This window comes from Gobio gobio (genome assembly GCF_949357685.1).
Source record: "Gobio gobio genome assembly, chromosome: 9".
NCBI classification, from domain to species: domain Eukaryota; kingdom Metazoa; phylum Chordata; class Actinopteri; order Cypriniformes; family Gobionidae; genus Gobio; species Gobio gobio.
Genome location: NC_137115.1, coordinates 38,277,981 through 38,291,100, shown reverse-complemented (window position 1 = coordinate 38,291,100; position 13,120 = coordinate 38,277,981). Strand labels below are relative to the sequence as shown.

Below are 13,120 nucleotides of genomic sequence, written 5' to 3'. Positions count from 1 at the left end.
TTATTAAACAGCTGCCTGAGCTGTGGTTACACCACCTCAAGTTGTTACATGTCAGCTTATTCAGTGTCATAAAACATTTTTATCTATACAAAACACAATCTAAAACAGGGTTTGATGGATGTTATCATTGCTTAATACAAATTAAAGTTCCAGTACAATATTAGCAATTTCATTGTCTCAACAAATGAGTGTTACAGTCTAAAACAATATAATGGGTTCATCTATTTATTATTTTATGAAATGCTCATATTATGTATTAAAAATGGATATCTGGTTCCAGATACATTGAGAGTAATGAATGTTTAAGAGATTCTGGCTCAATATTAGATCTCTATAATCCAATTCTGATGGACTTCATTCTGCGCAAATCCAGTGACGTCACTGGGCAATCACACAATTCATAGCAGGCAGAATCATCCAACCTGCTGAAAAAAAACGATGGATAAAAATCAATGTTTTGATTGTAATAATCAAATCTTACCTAAATTCAAACACGTTATTGTTAATATAAATCTTAATGTAAATCGTTAATGTAAATATTTTGTTACATTATCAATGGTCTCTATTGTTTGTTTATTATTGTTTACAGTAGAAACACTAAACATTTATTTTGACGTATAGCCTGAAAATAGAAATCCTTTGGATACATAATTCACTGAACTGTACATTCAGTGAATAGAGCCTATATCAAAGTACCACGGTATTAACATCTAATATCATCACTATACCATGGTATCATGATAGTAAGGAATCAATACATGTCATATCAGAGGTATTTTGACAGAACTCGCTGTTTTCAGAAGGGCAGTGAAGGGTTTAACGCGATCGAGTAGATCGTCGTTTGATTAAGAGGCCCTGTCCAATGCGATCGCTTGTCTCGTCGTTCGATTACAACGCAAAGTCGCTCCGTTCACTCGCTCGTTTCTCTCATTGCAACTTTTGCAGGCACTCACTCCACAGACATGATCACCAGCTGAAGCCAAGACCTGCAATTTGGCTCTTTTTTGGAGCCAAAACAGCATCGAGACCCGTGGAGTTAAGTTGCTGACATCCTTTTTTCATCACGCACCCGGGGCCGATTATCAAATTGAAATTCTGGATGTGATTTTTCATTCTTTTATCCCTTTTCTCTCCCTGATGAACTGGGTTAGTAATGCAGGAGACAGCAGCGATTCTGTCCGCGGCTCAAGATGGCAGATTTTTATTGAGTTGTGAGCAGTGCTGTCGCTTCATTTTTTGCCATGAATAACAGAAATCCTTGCACCGATGGCCCCTGTATACGAAGGTAAGATCTACTGCCCTTACGAGGGTGAATTAATGTCAGACCTGCTCATAATTGACTAACATTATTCACTCTCTCTGCAGAGAGACCACCGGGTCCTGAGGTTTATTACCAATCTGTTCCTCAGAGAGGATGCTTTGGTTAAATTATATATTGTTTGTCAAATCTTAGCTTTATATACTATCAGTTAGCTGTTGAATTCGTCCAGGATTATTGTGGATTAAGACTAACATGTATTTGAAACCGCAAACCTCCCTCTGTTTCATTGTGCAAGGCTGTCCCTTCACTTAATGTTTATTCTTAGAGGCTATCACTACAAAATATCACGGTTTTAGAATAGATGGCGTTGTATTCTGCATTTACATACTATATAAAATAGATAATGAATCTATTTTGTTATACGAAACAGAAAGGGAGAAGTGGATATGAAGCAAACAGGCAGTATGCAGCCTATACAGAGAGCATGATTGTAAATTAGTAGTTACATCTTGGATTTGCACTTACTCTTATTTGAATATTATGTGACTTTGTGGATTAATTATCAACAGTATTGTAATGGTTTGGCGTAGCCTAATTTAGACTAACTAATACACTGCAGTGTTACGGTGACCACTTGTGCAGGAATGCTTTATGAAGAATAGAAGGAATATAGTGCATTATTTTTTACTTTTTAGCGTTCTTTTTTGTTCGAGGGTGGGGTGAAATCGATTCACCAACAGCATAAAAAGCGGTTTTGTTCAGGGTTAGGTGAACCTACCCTGTAAGTGACCTCGAAAATGAATTCTGCCGTCGTTTATTTACATTAACCTCTTTTACTTTCTTTTTTCCTGTGGGGATTTTATACCGAATGTGAGTGACTGGCCGCATTAATCACTATTTACTTTCATTGCATGCAAAAAAGATGAAATTAAAGTGAATAGCGACTGACATCTTTCTAGTCATACAGGTTTGGAATGACATGAGGGCTGAGTAAATGATGACAGAATTTAGATTTTTTGATGAACTATCCCTTTAAGGCTGTCTCGAAACTGTGCGCTACCTACCTAGACAGCATTTTGGGTTAATGTGCATCTTTGTGAGGCATTATACTATAGGAGCCTTCCGAGTCAGTGCTTAAAAATACTGTCTATGTAGTCAGTTCATAGGCACAGCCTGTGGTTTAGTTTGGTTTCAGAATAAGATTGAGAATGAATCCTATTCCGGCTCATTTTTAGCGCATTACATGGACAAAGACGAAGCCTTGCATCTGTACGACAGTGCCCTGAAAATGTCAGAGGTGCCATGCCACCCTCAAACAGCACAAGGATTGCGTTTATACTCTTCAATTTTTTCAATATTTCTTATTGATTACCCATGCTCCCTCTGCTGGTGATAGCAACCCCCCCCCCCCCCCCCCTCCACACACACGATTTTTTTCCTTAACCGTTGCCCGTCTTCTAGATTATTTGCACAAAATGAATAAGAGATACTTTTTAAAGTTTTCCTTATGAATTATGCAGTTAAAGCGAGTGGGAAACCATGTAAACTTTTACTCAACAGTTCTACAACTTTCTCTATTGATTAGATGATTTTACATGACACAAGATGGACAGGTGGATAGATGGATGGATGGATAGATAAATAGATGCTTAGATCCTACAGATGGATGGATGCTAAAATAGATTCTTCTTGGGGGATTGTAACATTTGAAGACCCTGAAGGTAACCTTACGGGACATCTGAAGACCCTTGAGGCTTGGCTCAGCCTTCATGTACTTTAGAGGTTTGTTCTGGCTGTTGTGTAAACAGCATTTCCTATGGGGATGTTCACCATGATCCCAAAATAAACCAAGTGAGCTCCTTTAAGAAACAATCTGCTGGACTTTAACCTCATTGTTTAGTCAAACAGTGATGCTCATAAGGTGTTAAGAGAGTTTGTCTTTTGGAAGTAATGTTAAAGTAGAAAAGACATTGTTCTGGTGGTTTCTCTTCCATGCACTCACAATAGAAATGTGGGGCAGCATCACACATTTCCTTTCCATATGTCTTGTGTGATATTATGAATGTAATTATGTCGTTTTTACACTTCAGATGGCTGGTTATGTGTTTTCCTTTGCGGTTTGTCACTCTTTGTTTCACTCGTAGGGTTTGTTTTCATTGAGTTGCAAAGGACAGAGGTCTAATATGGTATGTCATTACCTTACGAACACCTAATAATTGGTTTATTTGTTGATTTTTGTGGTTTGAGCAACCAGTCCAATGTAACAGCAATCTTTTGAGTGTATGTGAGCATGCATTAAAACTAGATTTAAATGTCTGGTCATGCTAATTTAGCATTTATTTATGGACTCCTCTGCTCATCTCATGGCTGTCAGATGCGTGTATTGTGCCGCTAAGGCACATGTGCGCACTGCTTTGAGCCTCTTTTCAAAAAGCAGGAGTAAAAGACCTTTCAGTTTGTGAATAAATATCTGTTACTGCTCCAGTTTAGGGTACAGACTGTCCGTGGAGACGTTTGTAATGCCAGGCCATAGTGAGAGCTCTTTGTTGTTGCCTTTTCCCCTGCACTGATGTGTCTTTGTGGAGTGCTGTGGTGCAGGCTCAACGCTCTGGCCCCAGATTACTCTTCCGTATGGGGCCGAGCCAGAGGAGTCTTGGCTCCTGGCCTCGTAACCCACACTGACATGTTGATAAATGCCTGATGTGAGGACCAGGACAACCTGTCTCTACGGCAGAAGGAAGCAAATGTTTAGCTTTGGAAATCTACAGATGGAAAAAGACACCTTGAGTCAGGCCGGAGCCTTTTTGATTATTTTTTTTTGTTTAGGGGTCATGTGAGGTGATTTATTAATATTATTTGCTGTGTGCTTAATCTTTATAGGAATAGTTTATTAAATAGTTTGACTTTCTTTCTTTCTTTCCTTGAACACCAAATAAATTGTTTTGCAGTCTTTCCAAGCTGCACTTTTACCATACAACACAAATATACACTATTGTTCAAAAGTTTGAAGTCAGTAAAGAAATGGATACTTTAGCAAGAATTGGACCAAAAATGACAGAAAACATTTTTGATATCAAATAAATGCTGTTATTTTGAACTTTTTATTCGTCAAAGAATCCCAAAGTGTCTACAAAAAATATTAAACATTACGTTTTTAATAAGAATTTTTTCTTGAGTGCTGAACCTGCATATAAAAATGATTTCTGAAGGATCATGTGACACTGAAGATTGAAGTAATGATGCTGAACATTTAGCTTAGCCATTATAGGAATATATCCATTTTAAAATATATTAAATTAGGAAATGTTTATTTTTAATTGTAATACTATATTTCACAATATTAAAATTTGTACTGTATTTTTGATCAAATAAATGTTGATGTTACCAACCCTAAACTTTTGAATGTAGTAAATAGTCACAAGACACAGTCACATTCACCATTAAATTGATCCATATGCCTTCTGCATTATATTCCAAGCCCTCTGAAACCAATCTTTCAAAGAATGGTCTTTATTGTCTAGACCATGTGATTAGTTTGTCATTTTCTTGTAGATGATCTCTGCAAACTGTTTTTGCTTTTCAGACCTTTAGAAACCTTGGATCCTCTGAGTTTGAGATCACTCCCACTCTTAAAAATAAAGGTTCTTTATTGGCATCTGTGGTTCCATGAAGAACCTTGGAATCTTTCCACAGGTTCTTTAAATTTTTAAATTGTTCTCTATACTATGAAAAAAATATTCTTTTAAGAACTGATCACTGAAAGGTTTTTTGCCCAACCAAAAATGGTTCTTCTATGACATCACCTTTTTTGAACCTTTATTTTTAACCGCGTATCTCCACTTGACGACAAAACATTCGTAAAACAACATGTCTTTCTGTTTTGGTGTAGTTGATTGATTGTCCCTAACTGATCTTAACACATGCCCAAGGTCCAAGGTCTCTGCCTGTTGAGAATTGCAGGAAAATCTATAAGTTTGGAGGTCATTACCCCTGACTAAGTTTACATTGTTGGGCCCCCTTGATCAAGAGGAAGTGCTTCGTCGCAAGGACACTAAAGCATTGTCACTATAGTCTCCCTTTGGCAGACAGACAAATGCCTGGTTCTCATAGCCATCCGTGTTTGAAAACCACAATGGTTGTCCAGGTCATTGGTCACTCTTAGAAATAGATGTTTCTAGCGCATTATCCTCACAGAAGTCCTTACAGGACTTTTTGCCTTACCATGGGTCAATGAATGAACCGCAGTCTTACTGAATGTGATTATGCTGTCCACATCTTGTGCTCCTTTGAAGCCTGAGGGACATTTGAGCTCTCAGAACCTCAGTGGGGAAATGGCTCACAGGTGTGCTCTGGTGCCCAAGGGAGCAGAATTGTGGGATATGGGGGTTGGTTAGTTAATGGGGTCTGTCCTACTGACAGAAACCAAAAGTGTAGGGGAAACAGGGCTTTGTGTTACTGCAGGGTGAGCTCATTCGTGAAGTGTATCAATTTTGCATGTTCGGATGGAAGCTGAAAGGTACAATATCAATGCATTGACAGCATCCGAATTGTATACACTTATGAAAGAGATGCTTTAATCTTTGATTTATCAGTCGTAAGATGAGAAAGTCATTGTTAATGCCAAACTTATTTATAAATGAAATCCAGATAGGATTATGAAAAGTAAAGTCATTTGCGCTCTGTGAATGGATGTAATTATTGTCAAAGCTCAACAAGTATGAAAAACAAACACTGTGGATGTTTTGATATAAAACATTCCTCTCATTAACTGATTTATGTGGGTGCTGTCATAGTGATTTAGACCTCTAGAAGTCTCACAGAATAAAACAGTTTTGGCTTTAAATATTTAATTAATCTCTTTTATTATAAACACATACGTGTTATATACACAATAAATACAAATGTTGAATTTTATTCATTCAATACTCTATAAAACTCTATAAAGGATTCACAAACATCTCTGAAGTTGCTCATTTGTAAAAGGGTTTATATTTCAGATGCTATCAATATGCTGGAATTGTATGTTGTATTGCCCATGCAAACATATGAAAATGTATGTTGAAAAAATGTTTGCTAGAGTTGGAATCACTAGAGTTGGGAGTGAAAAATATTTAGTTTTTGGTGCTGATAGTGTTAACTTACAACAATTATTCAACTGTACACAATTTGTTATCTTTTTATTTATATACTATAAGTATTTAAATGGAGTAAATATTATTCGTTAATATTTTGAATTGGCTTTATTTCAATATTTTCAGTTTTCTTATCTGTAATTAGTTTATTTTTTATTTTAGTTTTAGTAATTTTATTTCAGTTAGTTTCCAACTTGCCAAGACAACATTTCTCATTTTTGTTAAAGAAAGTTTTTCCTTTTTTTTATATATATATATTTTTTATATTACATTAATTTTATTTTAGCTTTATTTCAATTAATGAAAAGTTGGAGTAGCTTTAGTGAATAATACCAAACAAAACCCTGATATTATTTGCAATAATTTAATCTTTTGAATGCCCTAAATAACAGTAGAAATAAACAAATCTGCATATTGTTTTTTGGTAATAAAATATATTTATTTACAATTTAAAATTAACATATTTTGTTGTACCTTTCGAAGGAGTTCTTTCTCATTACTTTTGTCATGTTCACTGACGGTTTTATGAGACTAGTCTCTCTGGAACAATATCTATACACTATACTTAGCGTAAAGAAATAAATTAGAAATCAATGTTTTTCTTAGGTTTATAATAAATCCAAATGTACTTTTAATAATGGGGAAAAAATGACACACAACATTAGGTTTACTTAATGTTCTAATTAATTTCTTATTTTTATATTTTAATAATTGCTGTGGCTTTAAAGTAATGCCTAAAGCCAATTTCTTTAGAATGCAAGTTGTCTTTATAATCTCATGCTTATTATTTTTTTTTAAATAGTTTCACATGATATAAATCACAGTGCATTGCTCTTTCTCCTCATGTTCTGATCGGTATGTCCCTCTTGGGCATCACAGCACATGACCTGCAGGCTGCATAATGGGATTTTATTATTTCATAATTAGCCTGTTTGCTGTGCTCATGTTGACTTGCGTAATAATTTATGTAACTCCCAGTTTAAATGACTAATTTGTGGTTCTCTATTTGTGAAAGTTTTGGCGTGACTGGCAACAATTAGGCCGCTATAAGGTTTCAGGGAGAGAGATGGCAGCGGCATTAGCCCGAGAGCTCTCGCCACATGCGCTCCGCTGAGGTAGGTGAGTTCAGCATTGATTCGCAGCCATGCGGAAACACAGAAGGATTCAGCTGCAAGCTTCTCTGTTTGTTTCGTAGCGCAGGCGTCAGATATGATGCAGCACCAAGGGCATTTTCAAACAATGCTGAGTGTCATACCTTTCTACACCCACACCCACTCTTATCCTGCAGCACCGACGCATTCTGGGATATGTGGCGTGTTTACATGCTAAACAAAAGGTTTGCATTTAGTTGCCAGGCTGTGTCAACATACAGTCATTGAGGTAAATAAGCGGCAATGAAAATGCAAAGGAGTAGACAGGAATACGACAAAGAAATCAAGCACATGAGACTTTTTGTTTCAAAACATCACAAACTTATAGAACTTCTCACAATTCTGACTTTTTGATCTCACAATTAGGAAGAATAGAAGAAAAGTCAGAATCGTGAGACATAAACTCGCAATTGCGAGAAGGAAAAAAAGTCAAGGATGTTTCCGCCATGGAATAAAACAGAATTCAAGTCCAAATTGTGAGATATGAACTCATTCATGAAAAAAAGTCAGAATCGCGAGATCTGTCGTACGTCGTGGCAGAAAGCTTCCATACAAACGGGCCTGTTTTGACTCATTCTGCCAGGTCTGGTGGATGTGCTTTTTTTTTTTTTCTTAAAGGGTGGGGGTCCAACTGGCATGTTTCCTTTGATCAGATATGAGAGGATCAGTTCACGCTGGGGTCTCTCCCGGCTGCATTCTTCCACCAACAAAGGGAAATGAAAGGGGGGCTTTTTTTCACAGCCGCTGGATTTGCGGGGCTGTAATCACATGGCAATTACTCCTTCATGAAGGGCACCATTCATTTCGCCTTCACACCTATGGTTACCGGCACCAGGGTTCATATCACCAGCCACTTACTGATGGAAGTCAGCTGCTTTTGTATAATGCAATCCCGCTTATTCATATGGATACGTCTACTTTCATCCGGCTACATTTGAAAACAGCGTTTTTGTTTCAAAACGCACTTCATCCATACTAGCGTTATCCAAAAGTTGTTCATCCACACTGAAATATCTGAAAACGCTTATCACCTTACTGTGCATGAGTAAAACATAATGTTCACTGAGATGATCCCAAGAGACATAATAAAGTTCTCATGCTATTCTCATGGCACGATCATTTCATTAGCAAAATATCCATCCACTCAATGGCACATCCAGGTCGCACTTAAAGGGATAGTTCACCCAAAAATTAAAATTACCCCATGATTTACTCACCCTCAAGCCAGGTGTATATGGCATTCTTCTTTCAGATGAATACAATCAGAGTTATATAAAAAAATGTCCTGACTCTTCCAAGCATTATAATGACAGGCCAAAATTTGAAGCACAAAAAAGTGCATCCTATAAAAGTAATCCACACAGCTCCGGGGGGTTAATAAAGGCCTTCTGAAGTGAATCGATGGGTTTGTGTAATAAAAATATCTAGCTTCTGACAGACCGCCTTCCTATTCAACTTCCAGAAGAAAGTGTAGCCCCTCTCGCTGTTCAAAATGCTTACACACTACGTCCAACGTCATCGTCGCGCCAGCTATGCTTTTTTCGTAAATTTAATACGGAAGGCGATCTGCCGGAAGCTAGATATTTTACTTTATAACGTGTTAAATATGGATATTTTTCCATTTACTGCATGTAACTAAACATGCATTTTTGTTTTCGAATACCTGTTTCCAAAGACAACTCCACAATGCAAAATGTAGAGAAAAAAATTCATGATTAATTATCCAGAATTCCAGATTTATGTAGACAGCTTATATCTCAGCGCTGCAGTTATGAATTTTAGTAAAATGCACAACTGCTAGTGGTTGATGACAGGGGCATCTTTGGTATTTAACCAACATATTTAATTTAAGCTGCATGTACATTACATGGAGATAAAACATGGTTTTGTAGCCTCATGTGCTGCTTTTTGTAATGTGGGTTACTGTGCATGAGCATACATGGATGAAACCGGGGGTTTAATTGGCATACAATGCATTCATTGGTCTTTCAGCATGCTCTCCCCCTCCCTGTTCTGCCCATGCCATGCCAGCTTGCTGAAAGCACATTGTCTATGCCCTATATAATCCCATTGTTGTTGAGAAACCCCCAAGACTTAGGCCATTTGGCTTGGCGAGGCCCGGCCTGCTTTATTTGGGTTAATGTACAGTCCGAACTTGATGTGATAGACAGATTAACTTTGCCCACAAATATCTCATAGTTAGAACCCAACATAATTAAACACTGTAGCATAAAGATGTTAGCCACTCTCCAACATGGAAACTCAAGGGCTGTACGTACACACACCGACTGTGATTTGTACTGTCAAAGTGAGTGGAAATCCTTTATAGAGTTGAACATTATCCAAATGTGCAGAGAAGTAATGCCACAACCACTGGGAGTACAGACAATGATGCGTACATGATTTGGTCTCAAACTATTTTAGTTTTTTTAAATTATTATTATTTTATATTAATGATTTTTCTGTATTCATCAGTACCAGTCAATATCGGTCAATAAATATGTATTTTCTCTATTACTACAAGGACGTTTTTTCAAAACAATAAAAGATGTATATATTTTATATATCAATGTTTTAATCTGTTTTATATTTTTATATTTACTTATACAGAAATAGTAAAAAAAAAAATATATATATATATATTTATTATACATTCCTTTTTTTCAACACTTGAATGTGGGTAAATTTCATAAAAAGGCGCCATTTTGAGCAAAAAGCTGAGAAAGCTGTTTATCAAAGATTACATCCAAATCGGATTCAGAACGATGATCAAAACATTGATTGAGTAAATCAAGTCCATCAACACCCCTTAAGGAAGCACAGTCCTAGACCTCGTCCTGGGTCGACATTTCATTCAGGAACATTAGGCAGTTTTGATTTATATGTGGTTTAATGTTGATGACATATTTTACATATGCATTTGCTTACGTAATGTTATTGATTGTTTCTTCTTTTACACCTGTGTTTTGATCCAGAGATTCGGTACTCTTTCAGAAGATTTCATAGCGCCCCCTACCGTATAACAGTGAAAACATGGAAAGCCGAAAATTTCCATCAATGGTGGGGAAGCGTTGTCTCATAAATGACGGAAATTTCCGTCAATGGCAGGGAAAGAGTTTAGGATAGATTTATATCTTTCTTTTGGCTTTTTTAAAAAAAATTTTTACACATAGTGAAAACAGGATCAGGAAATGTTGCTAGCTGGTTTCGAATTGTCATTGCCCACATGAGTATATGTCTCTGTCTTCCTTTAAGTGTTTCTTAAAGGTTATGTAGTCAGGAGAATAGAGAAGAAGAGCCTTGAGAGAGATATTGTCAATAAAGAAGTCTCTTCACTACAGGGCTCTTCAAAATGGTCACTTCCCAGTTCCCACCCTCTCATTCTCATGTTTTACTTTTATGCCTCACGCACTGAAAGCAGCAGACAGTGCTGCAGGTAAAACTCTCCACACACACAGTCATTGTGGGGTTTGGCCGTCCAGCCCGACTGTGGGCTCTTCACAGATGGCTGCAGGTAGCGTGACACGCTTGGCTGATAACCAAAGGACTTCAAAGCCCCAGACAGCCAGAACAGAGCTGAGAGAGCCTGCCCCATTTTTTGATGTGCGCCCGGAGGAGAGAGAAAGGGACACTGGCGCCCCGACAGACCAGAGCGCTCTTAAGAGCCGGAGATGAGCGGCCCCATTGGCCCTTAATGAGCTCTGCTCGAAAACCCATCACACTCGCACACAGGGCCTCTTTTGTCAAGAAAGATTGATCAGTTGCTTTTTTTTCTTCTTTAATTTGAAGATCTCTTTGAATTTGCAGCGAGGGGAAGGTTGTAAGAGAGCGTTTACCCCAAAAAAAAGAAAATTCTGTCATCTACTCAACGTCGTCATTCCAAACCTGTATGATTTTCATTCTTATGTGGAACACAAAAGAATATATAAAATGTCTGTTTTTGTCCATGAAATAAAAGTCAGTGAGTTCTTCCTGTAAATTCATTAAGTATTTAACCGTGTCATATCCATACGTTTTAGTCAGTTTTGCTTGGATGACATTTTAATTTATGAAAATGTTTTAGTTGACCAAGAAACCAAATATTGAGATATTATTTATATAGGCCTAGTAATTTATACGGTTTAAAAGTTTAGTGTCAGTAATATCATCAAGTACAGTAAAAACAGTAATATTGTGAAATATTATCACAATTTCAAATATCCATTTTAATATGTTTTGAACTGTAATTTATTCCAATGATGCAAAGCTGAATTTGCTCCAGTCTTCAGTGTCACATGATCCTTCAGAAATCATTCTAATATGCTAATTTCCTGCTCAAGAAACATTTCTTATCAATGTTGAAAACGGTTGTTCTTGATATATTGTGAAAACGGGGATACATATTGCATTTTTTGGAAATGGAAACCTAACCTTGTAACTGTCTTTATTGTCACTTTTGATCAATTTAAAGCATCCTTGCTGAATAAATGTATTATTTTCCTTAAAAAAAAAACTAGAATTTTTTTTTCATCAACAGTACATTTATAATAAAAAAACATTCAGTAATTTTACACATAAGATTAGCCTACTTAGAGGTAGAGAACATGAAAGATGCGCTTTGTGCCGCTGGTGCGAGACATAGGCTATGGATTTCACTATACGCTCTCTCTGACCGCACTCTGAACTGACCTATCGTTCAACACACACTCGAGAGAACGGCAGAGAGCGAAAGGGAGTCTGATGATAGATGCGGTATCTTCCGTCCTCTCCGTCTTCTCCTCTGCTGGGGTGAGTCTTGCAGGGCCGATATCTTGGAGGTTAATAATTGAAAGGAGGGAGCTGGTGGGTTGTTGGCTGGGTGTAGTTGTGCGTAGGCTGTAACCTTTGTGTGTGAGAGACGCCCTCCTCTTTTTCAAGATCAATGACACATGAAAGCTTGCCCTCCCCTCTGTGTATCCCATGACCGGTCAGGGCAGATCAACGCTCCCAGAGCCTAGAAAATCTCCTTCCTCACTCCGTCTCCAAGAAAGGCCAAGCGCTGACCTTTTGCTATGAAGGCATGGCCTTTGCCGTTTCTGGGATTGTTGTTTTTACCTTGCAAACTTTATGACCATGAACAGGACATAGCAAGAGTGCGAGGGAGAACGAGGTCGAGATTCCTACGCGAATGAATGATGGAAGCTGATACAACTGGGTGGAGGCTGAGCGTCAACACTGGGACTCGTTCTCTCGTGGGATCCTGTTTATTTTAGGCTGGACACCCTCTTTCATGTGGTTTGAAAGTCCGTGTTGCCTTTGGTGCCATGGACTGGCTGACTGATTAGAGGCTTCTGTCTTTGAGATGTACGACACCAGAATGTCTCAATCCGTGAATCCCTTTGGGACGGTGCTGCGGGGACATTATAACCTCTAACTCCACTCAGAAACAAGACAAGCCCGTCAATAATGTATATGTCCTCTTTCTACTTTTAGTAGGAATGTGAGTCACATGTTGTGGTGTGTGTATATAACAGAGAGCTCCTGTCACTTTTAAATGCGGATCTTAAGGGGCCAGAACACTTCGAGTTCAGCCTTGAAATTAAAAAAAGGGGACAAGT

The 13,120-nt window shown here is 37.7% G+C and overlaps 1 protein-coding gene across 2 annotated transcripts in view; it reads left to right on the top strand.

Moving 5' to 3' along the window:
* Positions 1 to 928: 928 nt before the first annotated feature.
* The window catches only part of hipk2 (homeodomain interacting protein kinase 2), a 133,900-nt gene continuing 121,708 nt past the window's right edge, over positions 929 to 13,120 (top strand). For both annotated transcript variants that reach the window (XM_079825759.1, XM_079825758.1), the window contains exon 1: positions 929 to 1,285. In XM_079825759.1, the coding sequence (XP_079681885.1) occupies positions 1,267 to 1,285 (19 nt within the window). In that variant the 5' untranslated portion in view covers positions 929 to 1,266. The remainder of the gene's footprint in view (positions 1,286 to 13,120) is intronic.